Below are 17,591 nucleotides of genomic sequence, written 5' to 3'. Positions count from 1 at the left end.
TGAAACTTCAGAAAAGTTACAAGATATGAAATTAATTCACACCAGTATTTCTCTACATGACCAACCGAATCAAGTAGGAAGAGATAGAAAGAAAATTCGAATTAAATAACTAAAAGTTGTAATAAGATTCTTGGGAGTCTACCTGTCAAGTCACATCAAAACTATATGACTATAACTAAAAACACAGTTTACACTAATCAAGAGAGATCTTCCCCACCATGTAAAATGCACTGGTCTTCCACTCTTTCTTAACATACCTCTTTTCCGTCACAACACGGGTCAAAGACCACTTTCTACACAGAGTGACATGTTTTAATATATCAAGATTCTATACTTCCACCTGTGTTGCTATCCTATCCACTGAAGCAAACTATAGCCAAATGACAACTTAGATGATTTTTGAGAATTTCTGTAATCAAAAAATGTAATACCCAGTTCCAAAACTACTTTCTCTCCACATATAGGTAGCTGTTACTCCAACAAGAGGCATAAAGTCCACTATAATATTCAAAGGTCTTTCAGCTTGATCAGAGCTAACAGAATTTATACTTTAATAGCCACCTTTGAGAACCCAGGGTAAATTCCATTTCATAAATGAACTTTAAAGTTCATTTAATGTTTAGAGTCCTTTAGAGAAGAACTTTAGGGAAGGCATCAATCTATCAGTCAATTTAGGTAAGGATAGAAACAATAAATGGTATATAAACTGAAATTCTCTGAAGTTTCAAAATTGGATAACCAAGTTTAAGTGACTGTACTAAATCAGAATTATCTAAGAACCTCTAAATTTGCAACCAAAGAAGCAAAACCCGCTTCAGAGCTGTCCTAAGAATAAAACCTATTGTCCAAGAAAAGATATCTAGGGACCAGACATGAGACATCTGAGACTCAAAATATACTAGTTAAATGGATATTGAGAATGAGTTACTAGGATACAAAGAGGCTTGATGTTAATTAACAGTGGTGATAATTATTGTATTGCTTTGGTCTTTTGTTCTAGTCTCAGCTTTCTGGTTTCTAATCTCAGTTTTGAGATTCTGGTCTCTAGTCTCAGCTTTTGAGACTCTCATTTCAGATCTCAGCCTTGAGGTCCTGGCTTATGTTTAAGTTTTCTAAATTACCTTGGTGACATGTAAATCTCCCTTCTCAAAATATTGTGAGCCCTCTAATTAGTTCAATCTGTAATTTGACATTAATAAAACCTGACTTAATGTAACTATTATTAGGAATTTATGAAAAACCTTATAGATTTGGCTTATAGATACAGATTGAGGAGATTAAGACAGCAAGTGGTTAATAGTGGGAATTGAGTGACTCCATCTTGTGACAATCCTGCAACTAGTTTAATACCTATTCAATTATGAGTTTAGTCCAATTTTTGTCTTGTGAGAAAACCTTATTTAACTGTGGTAATTGGGAAAAAATCTTATTGCACTGTTTGAACCTAGGCCTGCATGGCTGGGAAGCTAGACCATCTTCATGTGCTGTTTAGAGACTCTTAACCAAGAACCTATGTTAGGATGATCAGAAACTCAGATCCGAAGATGGATGCAAGGAGTTTGCTCACAATTGTACATCTCAAGCAACCCACATATATTATCTAAAAAACAGCCCCATACTGATCTATCAATAATTGTTTCTATGGGTCCCTACTAGGTCCTTCTGACTACTCCCACAGCTGCCAAACTTGTGAGTGTGGACTTTTGGATCATCTGAAGAAAGCCCCCACTCCTGAGTGAACAGAAGAACCCTCTAAGGACTCAAGGTTCATCTAGTACAGACCCAGAAGCAGTCAACATCCAGATGAGACAGCTGTCCCAAGATTCCTGAATGAGGGCTAAGTATACTATCTTTGTATACTTAATATACTTACACTCTTCCCTTTTATTATGTGCCCAACCACCAAGGCCCTGATTCAAGGACGTGCTGGCATTTTCTCCCTCTACATTCTTGGCCCTCCCACCTGGGACACACTTCCCCAATAGGTCCTCTCAAAGAACTAAGCACCTGGGATAAAAATGCCATCCCACTCTTGCTAAGGGGAAGGGACTAACAAATTGTTAGATCTGCCACACTACCCAACCTAAGCCTACATATGTCCCTCTACTCAACACCTAGACTCTCATGGCATCTTGGCTTATACCTGCCTTCTTTTATTGGCCAGAAGGGAAAGAAAGGGTTCTATTAGATCCTCTCCCTTTGACCAAGAACCCCATGCCAAGACCACACCTCTCTTTTTAATATTTTGGGGGACACCCTGTTTTCCAGAGCTGAAGGCCCAGCATGCAAGCTTCTGCCCTGAGCCTGGCACAACAATAATTCTTTGTATTCACCTACTTGATGAACCCTGCTGTAACTAACCACAGAACTGATGGTCCCTGAGCTTCGGCAAGCACCAACATTAAGCCCTGCTACGAATGGACTTTTGGCCACTAGGCAACCTTGCCTCATTGTTGCTGTTGTATCTCACCACTGTTGCAAAACTACTATACATATATATATATATATATATATATATATATATATATATATATATATATATATTTGCTTATGACCACTGTCAGCTCTTTGGTTTTATTTCATTTTATTTTTTGGAGTTAATTGTGGTAGTGATAACCTGTGTGAGCACTTTGGTATCTTTTCAGAGTTGACACTTCTCAACCCTTCTGCTTTCTGAAGGCAAAAAAAACAGCTCTCTTAAGAGCTAGAGTAGGTCCTTTTTAAAAGATTTTAGAGGTATAACCAAGTGAATAGATGACTCCACTAATTTCATCTATAACTTCTTCATACTTCATAAAGGGGTAATAGATTATAGACATGCTTTGGTACTTCCTTTAACATCTAACATCATGCTTTCTCTGTTACTTGTCCTTTCTGTCATTTTAACAACTAGGCTGAGGGGGCAAGGAGAAAAAAAATCTATTGATTGAGGCTTTCTAGAACAATTCACCCCACATTCACATTAAAATTTGTATTGAAAGTATTTAAATAATCTTTCCTTCCTCAGATCTCAAATAACATATTGTTTGTTATAAACATATACTTTTTCTTAATGGGAGTGGTATCTGAATCTACATGTGGGCCTTAGAGTCAAGAAAACCTGGGTTCAAGCCCTGTTTCTAACATATACTAGCCATTAGCAAGTCCCTTAATTTAAGTACGACAGGCAACAGATCTAAAACTAAAAGTTATAGATGATTTGTCACTCTGCATTGCTGGAAAGATTTTACAAATTAGGAATTCCACATACAGAAAAATGAAACATTGATTACGGTGCTGCATTAGACTTTTAGGACCCCCATATTTTGTACTTATTTTTATTGTAGCTATTTCCTTTTTTATTTAATATATTTAGTTTTCAGCATTGATTTTCACAAGAGTTTGAATTACAAATTTTTTCCCCATTTCCACCCTCCCCCCCCACTCCAAGATGGCATATATTCTGGTTGCCCTGATCCCCAGTCAACCCTCCCTTCTGTCACCCCACTCCCCTCCTATCACCTTTTCCCTTCCTTTCTTGTAGGGCAAGATAAATTTCTATACTCCATTGCCTGTGTATCTTATTTTCTAGTTTCATGCAAAAACTTTTTTTTTTGTTTTTGAACATCTGTTTTTAAAACTTTGAGTTCCAAATTCTCTCCCCTCTTCCCTTCCCACCCACCCTCCCTAAGAAGTCAGGCAATTCAACATAGGCCATATGTGTATCATTATGCATAACCCTTCCGCAATACCCATGTTGTAAAAGACTAACTATATTTTGTTCCTTCCTAACCTATCCCCCTTTATTGAATTTTCTCCCTTGACCCTGTCCCCTTTTGAAAGTGTTTGTTTTTGATTACCTCCACCCCCATCTGCCCTCCCTTCAATCACCTCCCCTTTTTCTTTTATCTTCTTCCTTCTTCTTTCCTGTGGGGAAAGATACCCAATTGAGTATGTATGGTATTCCCTCCTCAGGTCAAATCTGATGAGAGCAAGATTCACTCATTCCCCCCTTACCTGCCTTCTCTTCTCTTCGTATGGAACTGCTTTTTCTTGCCACTTTTATGCAAGATAATTTACCCCATTCTATCTCTCCTTATCTCCCTCTCTCAATATATTCCTCTCTCATTCCTTAATTTGATTTTATTTCTTTTAGATATCTTCCCTTCTTCTTCAACTCACCCTGTACCTGCTCTCTCTCTCTCTCTTTCTCTCTCTCTCTCTCTCTGTATATATATATAATATATATATATATATATATAATATATATATATACATACACATATATATACACATATATATACACACACACATATATACACACATACATATATACAAACATACACATTCACTTATACATATATATACACATAAATATATATATGCATATTCCCTTCAGCTACCCTAATACTGAGGTCTCTTGAATCATACACATCATCTTTCCACGTAGGAATGTAAACAAAACAGTTCAACTTTAGTAAGTCCCTTGCAATTTCTTTTTCTTGTTCTTTTTCTTGATTACCTTTTCATGCTTCTCTTGATTCTTGTGTTTGAAAGTCAAATTTTCTATTCAGCTCTGGTCTTTTCACTGAGAAAGCTTGGAAGTCCTCTATTTTATTGAAAATCCATATTTTGCCTTGGAGCATGATACTCAGTTTTGCTGGGTAGGTGATTCTTGGTTTTAATCCTAGCTCCATTGACCTCCGGAATATCATATCACAAGCCCTTCGATCTCTTAATGTAGAAGCTGCCAGATCTTGAATTATTCTGATTGGGTTTCCACAATACTCAAATTGTTTCTTTCTGGCTGCTTGCAGTATTTTCTCTTTGAACTAGGAGCTCTGGAATTTGGTGACAATATTCCTAGGAGATTTCTTTTTGGGATCTATTTGAGGAGGTGATCGATGGATTCTTTCAATTTCTATTTTGTCCTGTGGCTCTAGAATATCAGGGCAGTTCTCCTTGATAATTTCTTGAAAGATGATATCTAGGCTCTTTTTTTGATCATGGCTTTCAGGCAGTCCAGTAATTTTTAAATTGTCTCTCCTGGATCTATTTTCCAGGTCAGTGGTTTTTCCAATGAGATATTTCACATTGTCTTCCATTTTTTCATTCCTTTGGTTCTGTTTTATAATATCTTGATTTCTCATAAAGTCACTAGCTTCCACTTGCTCCAATCTAATTTTTAAGGTAGTATTTTCTTCAGTGGTCTTTTGGACCTCCTTTTCCATTTGGGTAATTCTGCCTTTCAAGGCATTCTTCTCCTCATTGGCTTTTTGGAGCTCTTTTGCCATTTGAGTTAGTCTATTTTTTAAGGTGCTGTTTTCTTCAGTATATTTTTCAGTATTTTTTTGGGTCTCCTTTAGCAAGTCATTGACTTGTTTTTCATGGTTTTCTCGCATCCTTCTCATTTCTCTTCCCAATTTTTCCTCTACTTCTCTAACTTGCTTTTCCAAATCCTTTTTGAGCTTTTCCATGGCCTAAAAACAGTTCATGTTTTTCTTGGAGGCTTCTGTTGTAGGCTCTTTGACTTTGTTGACTTCTTCTGTCTATATGTTTTGGTCTTCTTTGTCACCAAAGAAAGAATCCAAAGTCTGAGACTGAATCTGGGTGTGTTTTCGCTGCCTGGCCATGTTCCCAACCAACTAACTTGACCCTTGAGTTTTTCAGCGGGGTATGAATGCTTGTAGACTAGAGAGTTCTATGTTCCATGCTTGGGGGGATGCGCCAGGTCTGCCACATCAGCACTCCTCCTTCCCCAAGAACCCCCAACCCGTACTGGACTTAGATCTTCAGCAGGCTCTGCACTCCTGCTCTGATCTGCCACCTAATTCCTCCCACCAGGTGGGCCTGGGGCCAGAAGCAAATGCAGCTGTACTTCTGTAGCTGCCCCACCTCCGCTGCCCCCGGAGCGGTAGCCGAACAGCAAACTCCTTCCACTCCCACAGCTTTTCCCACTAACCTTCTCTGTTGTCTTTGGTGTTTTTGGGTTGAGAAGTCTGGTAACTGCTGCAGCTCACTCATTCAGGCTGCTAGGGCACGCTCTGCCCGGCTCCTGGTCTGGTTGGTCCGCACCACTCACACTGGGCTCTGCCCCACTCCGCTCTGCTGTCCTCCCAGCTCCATGCGGGATAGACCTCACCCAGAGACCATGCAGGCTGTCCTGGGCTGGAGCCCTGCTTCCCTCTGCTCTTTTGTGGGTTCTAGAATTGGTTCAGAGCCATTTTTTATAGGTTTTTGGAGGGACTCGGCGGGGAGCTCATGCTAGTCTCTGCTTTCCAGCCACCATCTTGGCTCCACCCTCTGTAGTTATTTCTATACTTCTATCTTCTGTACTAGACTATAAGCTTAAGAGCAAGGATTTTATCTTATTCAATTCAGTTCAGTTTAATAAAATCTACTCTAAATCAAGTCATGAATGAAGTTGCTATTTAAAAAACAAAGCCACAGAAAAGCAGATTTTTCTTGATGCTTTTATTCAAAAAGAGCCAATTCTAATTGCTACGTATATATATAGCTACCTTACCTTTACAAGTTTTGTAGTTGGTCAGCTTTTGAAACAGTAATATTTAAGGATGGAGCACTTAAGATAGTACTCAAAGAAGCTGTGGCTGAAGCCAAAAAAAAATGGGACTTCCTTAAGGCACAACTATCTATGTGAAAATGCAAAAATATTGAACTTTAATGAAAAACATAAAATAATAAGATCAGCAAAAACCACTGCTAGTCTGTCTATTTATTCCTTTAAAAATCTATATTTTCAGTTGAAAAATTAGTAAATGAGAATTTTTAGTAATTAGAAGGGTACATAAAGACTTATAGTATATCTACACAGTACATTTTTAGTAAATCAAACAAAATTAGTATTGTCTATTACTGGTTCAGGAATAAAGAATTACCAGACAGAGGCAAAAAACTGCCTTCAAGAATGAATAGTGTTATAGTATAAGTACTTGAACATTCACTGGAAAATGTTATAAACTGATACAAATCAAACATCTTTGGCTTTTCTAATGGAACAATCTTAAAACTCTTACCTCGAACAACAAGGTCAGCAGAAGCAGAAGAATTATCCACAATTGTCTGAGCAGTGCAAGTATAACGTCCAGCATGTTTCAGCTGGGCATTTTTAATAAGCAAGTCACCATTGGAATCTATCTGTTTAAAATTAAAAAAAAAAAACAACCATTCGACAATTATGTAGCATTTACATATATAATGTATACATATGTATATATACATAAATATGCATATATGTGTGCACACATATGAATAAGCTGTTAGTGAGCAAGTCCCTTGATCTCTTTAGGTTTTCTTACAATTTTCAGAGATTAGATCAGATGCTTTGTAAGTTGATATCTAGCTCTAAATTTTCTGCAATTTCTACTAAAAAGAGTGTATATGAGAGAAAACTGAATAGACACAATTTTATTGATATTTTCTTGGTTTAGTCAACAAAATTGAAAATGATCTGATCTTGATATGATTATCAATGCCTTCCACTTCAGTCTGTATACATGTAGGAAAATCAAATATACCATGATTGGGTAGGACTACGATTTGATCTATGATTCTACTTGATCTGCCTGAATGTACCATAATTGGACCAATTGTGGAAAAGTATTTAAAATGACCAAATTAATAAACTGGGTCAGATTAGATTTTGTACTGTCATAGCCTCAATATGAAAATGTGCTTAAGAATCCTTTATTATACAGCTATGTTGTCTCGACAAAATGCAGATACAATATGATAGAATACTCAAAAAATCATTTATTAAGTTTTCATTGTGGGTAGAGGTCTATGCTAACCTCTGAGAAAACATAAGACACAGTCTCTGGCTTCAAGGAATTCAGCCCCCTGGAAAAGGATAAGATACAAACATAAAAAACCAAAAATATAAAATGTTATAAGTATATTAGAAAGTTATAAAACTAAGTGCTAAGAGAACTGAGAGAAGTTATTTGTAGCAACCACTATTAAAACCCAACTGGACAATTATTTTGATGTACTCTAAAAATAAATTCTTGGAAACTAATGTTTTTGTTATTATAAAGGGAGAAGAGGTAACAAATTGTTAGATCTGCCACATCACCCAACCTAAGCCCACATATGTCCCGCTAGTCAACACTTTGACTCAACATCTGTTAATGACGCAGATTAAACTTAAAAGTAGGTTGTAAATACAGTGTATACATTTTTCAGAGAACTAGTTGTTAAAAAAATTACCAGCACAACACTGACCTAGGCCCAGTTGCGACCTAAAATTAGAGTTAAAGACATATACTTCATCTAAAGGATAGAACCAGTACAATAATAATTCAATTCAATTTAACAGACATTTATTAAGCAGGTTTTATGTGTCAAACACTGTGCTAAGCACTGGGGATACAAAAAAAGGCAAAAGACAATCCCTGCCCTCAAGTAACTTACAATGTAATAAGGAAGACAACATACAAACAAACATATAGAAAGCCAGCTATATACAGGATAAATAGAAATAATTAAAAGAGGGAAAACATTAGAATTAAGAGGGGTTAGAGGAGGTTTTCTGTAGAATTAAAATTTTAATTAGAACTTAAAGTAAGCCAGGGAGGTAAGCAATCCGAGTAGAGGAAAGAAAGCATTCTAGGTATGGGGGAAAGCCAGAGAAAATGCCCAGAGCCAAGAGTTGAAGTGTCTTGTTCATGAAACAGTCAGAAGCCCAGTGTCACTAGACTGAAGAATATATGATGGAGAGTAAGCTGTAAGAAGACTAGAAAAGTTAGATTATTAGGTAATTAGGGGATTAGGTTACTAGTAGTCTAATTTTTCTTTGTTCCTGGAAGCAACAAGAAGCCAATGGAGGTGAGAGTGAGAGAGAGAGAGAGAGAGAGAGAGAGAGAGAGAGAGAGAGAGAGAGAGAGAGAGAGATGATTGGACCTGTATTTTAGGTAAAGCACTTTAGTGGCTAAATAGAGTAGGGAGACCCACCAGCAGGATATTACAGTAATAGAGGCATGAGGTGATGAGGGCCTACACTAGATCGGTGGCAGTATTAGAGGAGAGAAAGAGGTATATTTGAGAGATGCTGCAAAGGTAAAATCAGTAGGCCTTAGCAACAGCTTGGATATGAGGGATGAGAGATAGTGAGGAATCCAGGATGACTCCTAGGTTGTAAGCCTGGATGTCTGGGAAGATGATATTGCTATCTACTGTAATAGGGAAGGCAGGGAAGGGGAAGGGTTTAAGGGGAAGACAATGAGTTCTGTTTTGGACATAATAAGTTTAGGATGTCTACTGGACATCAAGGTAGAGACGTCTGAAAAGCAGTCGGAGATGCAAGCTTGAAGGTCAGCAAAGAGACTGGGGCAGGAAGGATAAATTTGAGAATCATCAGTGTAAAGATAGTAATTAAATCCATTGGAGCTAACAAATGAAGTAGCATAGAGGGAGAACAGAAGAGGGCCCAGAACAGAAAACTGAGGGACAACTACAGTTACAGGATGTGATCTGGAGAAAGATCTAGCAAAGGAGACAGAGAAAGAGTAGTCAGGAGAAAGTGTTGCCCTAAAAACCTAAAGAGAACAGAGTATCAAGGAGGAGACAGTGATCAACAGTAGGGTTACAGAGGGGTCAAAGAAAGTTAAGACTGAGAAAAGGCCATTGGCAACGAAGTGATCATGAGCACTATGGAGAGAGCTGTTTTGGTGGAATGATAAAATCAGAAGCCAGATTGTTAAGGAGAGTGAGAGAAGAGAAAGTAGAAGCATCTATTATAGATGGACTTTCAAGAAATTTCCTGCAAATGGCAGAAGAGAAATAAGATGATAGTTAGCAAGGATGAAAGGATCAAGTGAATTTTCAGGATAGGAGAGACACAGGTGTGTTTATAAGCAGTGGAAAATGAGCCAGTAGAGAGGGGGAGATTGAAAATAAGTGAAAGAGGGGGCAATCTGTTGGAGGAAACTGTATGAAATGGAATCACTTGAACAAATAGAAGTGTTAGCCTTGATAAAGAGTAAGGACACTTCATCATGTGAAACAAGGGATAAAGAAGGAAAAAGTGGCAGAAAGTACTTGAGTGATAAGAGATGAAGAAGACAGGAGAAGAGGGAGTTCACAGAAGATGGCATTGATTTTTTTTGTACAACATGAGGCACTGAGAGAGTGGCAAGAGGGGGACCTGGGAGAGGTTTGAGCAAGTTTGAAAAGGTTTGAAAGAGCTGTTGTGGAGAGTGGGTTAGTGAGTTGATAAGGGAGGTATAAGGATTGCCTAGCAGCAGTGAGGGTCCAACTGAGTTAATATAACATAAATTTTCAGTGAACCCAATAAGAAAGGTTTTATGATTTTCTCCACCTTAATTCAGCAGCATGTACATACTGAAGGCATGAAGGCAAAAAATGGTGGGAGTGATCCAAGTCTAAAGGTTGGCCAGATGTAATTGGCAATATGATAAAGTGAATAGGGATTTAAGAGAGGAAGACAGTATAAAATTCAATTGGTTCACCAAGGAGTCAAGATCAGGAGATGAGGAGAGAGTGGCTAGTGAGGGGAGATGGCCTGGGAGATAAATGAGTGGTCAAGGGATTGGAGGTCATGGTGAGGATGAAGAAAAGGCTTATATAAGGGAAAGCAGAGGGAAAGGTGAAAATAAGGGGATCTCAGAATTCTCAAACATAGAGGTAGTACATTTTGAGGGTGAAAGAGGCTCCCGAACAATTAATGTAATAAGGTTTGTCATTCTCACCTAGGGAGACAAGAGTGAAAACAGAATTTCAGAATAGGCCCAAGCTAGTGAAGAACTCCAGTAAGGAAAAAAGAGAGCATTATAAGGTCAGTATGATAGAGACTGATGATTTCAGAAGGAATCTTTGATACCAAAGTTATAAACTTGGGTGACCAGGAAGATGATGGTCCCCTAGAAAATAATGGGAAATTTGGTAAGACTGGGGGAAAATAAGAATAAATTTTGTTTTGAACAGGTTCAATCTCAAATGTTTTGTAATGTCCAATTCACAATATCCAAAAGACAGTTGTGACATGGGACTGGTGCAAAGGAAAAAGGATTGTGTTTATAGATCTGGGTGTCATCTGCATATAAACAATAATTTAGAAGATAGTAATGAGATCCCTAAGCAAGACAATATAGAAGTAAAAGAGAAGAGGATCCAAGACAGAGCCTTGGGTGACAGCCATGGTTATTGGACATGGTATTACATACAACAAAGGCAAATGAGAAGTGGTTAGTAGGGAGGAAGAGAACAAGGAGAGAACAGTGTCATGAAAACCTAAAGAGGAGAGAATAACAAGGAGGAGGTGATTGATTGACAGTGTAAAATGGTGTAGAAGGGTGAAATATGAGAATTGAGAAAGCCATTAGAGTTTTATATGCTGCAAATATAACAAAGTTAGTATCTGACAATAGTAAAGTTGTATGAGAAAAAAGATTTAATTGAAATCTAATTAATATTTATTGATAATGGGTCCTGCAAAATCTTTATGATTATCTACTATTTTAAATGTTCAGCAGTAATACAAATAACATTAAGAGACATTACTATATTTGTAATTTAGCAAGTACTTAACCACTCAAAACTTCAGTGTCCTCACATATAACATGGGCATGATAATACTTGAACTATACTCCTCATAAAACTATTATGAGGAAATTGCATTTTAAACCTTAAAGCACTATGCAACTGGAAGTTATTATTATTAAATACTAATTATTATAATTATATCAATTATTATTATGTAATCTTGGGCAAATAAATTAAATTCTATTTGTGTCAGTTTCCTTACCAATAAAATGAAATTCCTAGAATAGTCATAACTCTTCCATCATAAACAGTTAAGGAATATAAATTTTAAAGACTTTTAAAAGTCTGGTTAGTAAACTTTTTTTCATTGAGAAACTTAATTATTTCTTCATTGCTCTTCCTGTGCTTGAACCAAAAACAAAATATTAACAATTCTTCATGTCCTTGGAGTGAAAATGTTTTAATACATAATGATAAAGTCATATTTACCATAAAATTCCTCATGTAATGACTACTTTCTTTATTAAAATCAATCACATATCCATTCAAAGACCAAATAAATGTGAGGTCCAGTGCAGGATCATGGGACGCAGAACACTGCATGGTAGCATTCTCACCCACAGTCACATCAGCATTAGCTGGGGGTAAAGTAATCCTTGTGGCATCTGAATTTGTTAAAAAAAAAAAGGAAACACTAAGTTACCTATGATGTGCAACAGATAAATTCTAAAATGTTTTGGCTCATGCATGAAAATGTATAAGCTCTTTTCAATGAACTTTATTTCACTGGGTTTCTCATAAGAAATCAGAGAGTGGACTGTTTCAGAGTTTTTGACAACTGAAATTTCAACTATATGAATGCTGGCAAAGGATAGGGCAGGATTGTTGTTGCTAAAGTAATTTGACCCTTGAGTTCACTAATTTTATTAAAAATTATGTCTCACCTGTGATTAGTAGAGTTCCAGTATTATTAGCTTTTCCTCTGTTATTTTCTGCAAAACATGTGTAAGTGCCTTCATCAGCCCTTGTGATGTTCCTGATTTCAAGGCTACCATCATCCCAAATGAGAATTCTATTTTAACAGAAAAAAGAATGCATAAAATATGTTATGTGCAATAGATTATATTCAAATTTACTTCAGTACTTTAAAGAACTGCAATTTCACCCACTTAGGCAGATAATGATCCCACCAATGCCTTAGTAGATGGCTTGATGAGTTGCTGTGGCTAAATGGATTCAACTGGTGCCAACCTACGACCTCCTATGACTTTAGCTAGGATGAACCTTGTAAAACATCTATTTCATTGCTGCGTTAATACTAGAAACCATCTAGCTTGATTGGACTTATCAGAGCTCTACAGATATTTTAGAGACAAAATTTTTAGAATCCAAGTACATCTCCACATGAACAAAGGACTTTTGAGGAGGTTTATAACTTATAATGTACTATATAAATGGACTATTTTTGACAAGATTATATTTCACATAAGAATGATGCTAACTCATTTTTTAAAAGTTGAAAAACCAATGTTAGTTTGTCCTTGGATACACGTAGATATACAATCTTCATCACATAAAGATGCTAATTAGTAACATATTCCAATCTCCTTCTTCACCCCCCACCCCATCTTTTTTTCCTAACCAATTTGAAGAAGAGATCTATTTCACAAAGATGTTAAGGGGGAAAAAAGGTTCATGAAATCAGAGAATTTAGAAATAAAAAAGACCTCAGAGATCATAAACCCAACTCCTGTATTTTATTGATGAGGAAACTGTATTGGTAATTAAAGTGGGACTTTTTTTACTGTTTTAGAATGCTAAATTAATTGTCTTTTATTGAGTCTTACTAGGTGCAAAGCTCCAGGCACACACCCTTTTGCTAACTAAGTGTAAAGCCCCAGGCTCATGCCCTTTTGCTGATCAGGTGTGAATCCTTTGAGCCCTGAACAGAGTATAAAAGCTCAAAGGCTGGCATTCTGTCTGGTGCTCTCACTCCTGGAGGAGTGCTGATGTGGAGACTCTGGGCAGCTGCTCTAAGAGCCTCCCAGCTAGTGAACCCAGATGTTGACGCTTTCCTGGTGACTACGAAAAGTGATTTGGTCTGTTTATATTGTGTATATTTATAATTTGTTTGTACTTGCTCTGAAGTTCAGGGTGCTGGCTTTTCCTCCTGAACTAAGTGAGTTTATATGTATATGTTTGATTAAAGTAAGACTGCTAACCCCTTAATGTTGCTTTCCTTAGTAAAGCAGATCAAAGAACCTGTGTTAGAAGCCATTCTGTATGTTGGTGTTATTGGTCTTACACAGCCACAGTAGCTGATAGCAAAACTGTTGCTACAGAAACTGAGGCCCAAATAAATTAAATGATTCCCCCAAGGTAATATGGGTAATAGTAGCAAAGCCATGATCTGAAACCAAGACATACAAAGTACTTTGGAAGTACATAGAAGTACATGGAAAAGGAATGTTATAACAAAATAAGTGTTTTCTTGTTGTTCAGCCATTTTTCAGTCCTTTCATACTCTTCATGACCCCATTTGGAGTTTTCTTGGCAAAAATATTGAAGTGGTTTGCCATTTCCTTCTTCAGTTCATTTTACAGATGAGGAAACTGAGGGAAATGGGACTAAGTGACTTGCCCAAGGTCACACAGCTAGAAAGTATCTGAGGCCAGATTTGAACCAGGGAAGACTTATCTTCCCAACTCCAGACCCAGTGCTCTATCCACTAAGCCATCTTGTTGCCCTAAAATATATGTACTAGTAAATGTCATAACAAAAAAATAAGTTTTCAATAAGAATTTTACTGTACCATATTTTGCTGTCAGCTGTTCATGTAAAATTCTTTGGCCAATTTTTACCTTCATTTGTAAATGGAGCAAAAAACAAAACAAAATAAAACCAACCAAACAAACCTGGCATTTCAGGTAAGTTGCTAAAGGCAGAAATACTACAATAGAATTAGAGATTTAGAGATAGAAGGGAACTTAGAGGCAATCTAATCCAATCCCCTCATGTTTACAACTTAGTAACTGAGACTGAGGGATTAAGTGACTTGTTCATAACAGAAACCAGATAAGCATAAATAGATAAACTGAATTTGTGCTTTCTAGTGCCAACATTATAATGCTTCATTTATCTGACCTATCTGAGTTCAATGGAATTTAATTGTCTTAAAAGTGAACATTATCTTCCTATACAAAAGTCTTTTAATTCTCAGGTCCCTTTTACCTTTAAGATCACAGAGCAATAGATAGAAGGGATCCAGATGCTACTTAGTCCCATCCTTTCATTTTACAGGTTAAAAAACTGAGTGCCACATAGGTTAAGTGACTTGTTCAATGTCACACAGTAAACCCCAGAGGTAAGATTGCCTCTAAGTCCTCTGGCTCCAGTCATCGCTTTTTCATTTTTTTGTTATTGGTATACCAAAGTACCTCACAGATTCATCATTACCACCACCATCATCATCTTAACATATCCTTTGGACTACTAACAAATTTTCTAAACTTATAAATTATGGAGTTTTACACTGAACCTAATACTACTATAACAGTTTGACCAGGGTAGAGTATGATAGCTTCATACATAATCCCTCCATTTAATCTTAGCATCTCAGGCTCTTCTTCCTTAGTGACAGAGCTCTAAAGAAATATTCATATTGATCACATGAAAACTGGCTCTCTATCATATGAAATGCTTTATGCCACATTGAATTTGAAAGGATTTAAGTTTTCTGAACTGACCGAGTACTATTGACAAGCCATTCTGTTCCTTTACTCCATGAAAATTTTGGTTTAGGTGCAGCCTTAGGTTTGCATTCAATTAAAACACGTCCTCCTTTAGCTGCCAGGGTCTTCTTCTTCATAGGATTCATTTCAAAGGTGGGAGCCATGGCTAAAGGAAAATCAACAATTATTTCTTAAGATACTTTTCATTTTTTTCTACTCAAAATTTCCTTCTTTAATTTTCTCTATTTGCTATAAACAGCATATAGAAAAGTGTTTAACACAGCACTTTTTAAGTGTGGATTGTAATTATTTTTAATATCAAATATTAACAACCTATGACTGATAGAAATGCCCACTTCATTGCTTCCTTTCAATTATATATCTTGATGATTACAAACGAAATTGATACATATATATATATATACATACACACACATATATATACATATATATATACATACATATATATACATATATATGTATGTATATATATATGTATATATATGTGTGTGTGTGTATATATATATATGTGTGTGTATATATATAGCTTTAAGCCCATCTACCTTGGGAAAAATTCAGTTCAAATAGCTATCAAATGTCAACTAGCAAACAGGCAGATATATATGAGTGATAAAGATCTACTTAGTTCACTGAGGATCCCATGGTCTATGTTATCTGCTCTATGGAAGGCATCAATAAATTTATCTCAAAGCAGGATCTCTGAAAGCATCATTGCCTCATTGTGAGCCCGGTTTTAAGATTCTGGAATTCTCTTCAGTAGCAAAGTCTTCACTATAAGAAAATGGTATTAGACTTCCTGTAGTAAAACATTTTGAAGTTATTTTAAATGCCTACTACTAATGGTTTCATATAAGGCTGATTTTAATAATATTTTATTTTCAGAACAATTTTATTCCAAGTCTAGCAATACAGCCAAAAACAATGAAAAGGATATAACTCTCATTCATGTTTATCACTAAGAGCATCACTAGATGAGCTAACTGATGTTACAAAATGATTCCTAAGAATTTTTATTGTCCCTTTTATTTGCATTAGCCAGTATTTGGTGTTTAAAAGTAAGATCATAAATCAAAATTAATCATTTTATTTTAAAAATGGAATTATGAATTCTATCCCTCCCCCTGCTTCTCCTCCACATGCAAAATCAAACAAAATATATTTCCAAATTAGCCATGTTGCAAAAAAAAACAAGAAAAATAAAGAACATGGTAAATTATGCCTCATTCTACACTTAAACTCCATCAGTTTTCTCTGTGGAAGTGGACAGCATTTTTCATCAAGTCCTTCAGAAGAAGATCGCTGTATTGATTAGAATAGTAGTCATTCATAGTCAATCATTATAAAATATTACCATTACTGTGTACAATGTTCTCCTGGTTCTGTCCACTTCACTTTGCATCAGTTCATGTAAGTCCTTCCAGGTTTTACTAAAACGATCCCACTCATCATTTCTTATAGTGCAACAGTATTCCATCACAATCATATACCACAGCTTGTTCAGCCATTCCCCAGTTGATGGCTACCCCCTCAATTTCCAATTCCTTGACACCACAAAAGAGCCACTATAAATATTTTTGTACATATAGGTCTTTTTCTTTTTTTGCTTTTTATCTTTTTGGGATACAGACCTAGTAATGGTACTACTGCTTCAAAGGGTATGTGTGGTTTTATAGCATAGTCCCAAACATAGTCAAAGGAATGGTTGAATCAGTAAAAAACTCCATTAGCATTTCAATTTTTCCACATCCCCTCCAACATCTGTTGTTTTCCTTTTCTGTCATACTAGACAATCTGATGGGTGTGGGGTGTAATTTAGCAATTAAAATAGTAATTTAAAATATTTTTATAAGACTACAGATAGTGTTGGTTACTTTGTCTGAAAACTGCCTATTCATATGCTTTGACCATTTTATCAATTAAAGAATGTCTTTTACTTTTGTAAATTTGACTCAGTTCTCTACATATTTGAGAAATGTGGCCTTTATCAGGGAAACTTGTAATTTTTTTTACAAATTATGATTACTAACGTCCCTCCATCCTATTTCCCTCCCTGTTTATGCTTCTCTCTTTCTCCTTTCACTCTGCCCATCCTCAAAAGTATTTTGCTTCTAACTACCACTTCCTCCAATTTGCTCTCCCTTATATCAGCCCTTCTCTTTCTCTTATTCCTTTTCTCTCCTATTTTCCTGTAGGGTAAAATAGATTTCTGTACCCAGTTGTGTATGTTGCTTCCTTTTTGAGCCAATCCTAACATGACTAAGGTTTAAACATCCCCTCCTCCTCATCTTCCCCTCCAGTGTAAAAGCTCTTTTGCACCTCTTTTACATGAGATAATTT

At 36.3% G+C, this 17,591-nt stretch overlaps 1 protein-coding gene across 4 annotated transcripts in view; it reads right to left on the bottom strand.

Moving 5' to 3' along the window:
* Nucleotides 1-17,591, bottom strand: part of CNTN1 (contactin 1) — a 308,476-nt gene that overhangs the window by 139,587 nt on the left and 151,298 nt on the right. For all 4 annotated transcript variants that reach the window (XM_036759469.1, XM_036759470.1, XM_036759471.1 and 1 more), the window contains 4 exons: nt 15,249-15,399; nt 12,447-12,574; nt 11,992-12,167; nt 7,017-7,137 (listed from right to left, as the gene is read on the bottom strand). In XM_036759469.1, coding sequence (XP_036615364.1) covers nt 7,017-7,137; nt 11,992-12,167; nt 12,447-12,574; nt 15,249-15,399 — 576 coding nt within the window. The remainder of the gene's footprint in view (nt 1-7,016; nt 7,138-11,991; nt 12,168-12,446; nt 12,575-15,248; nt 15,400-17,591) is intronic.

This window comes from Trichosurus vulpecula, chromosome 5, assembly GCF_011100635.1.
Source record: "Trichosurus vulpecula isolate mTriVul1 chromosome 5, mTriVul1.pri, whole genome shotgun sequence".
Lineage (NCBI taxonomy): Eukaryota > Metazoa > Chordata > Mammalia > Diprotodontia > Phalangeridae > Trichosurus > Trichosurus vulpecula.
The sequence above is the reverse complement of the archived record's forward strand: the minus strand, read 5'-3'. Positions and strand labels throughout refer to the sequence as shown.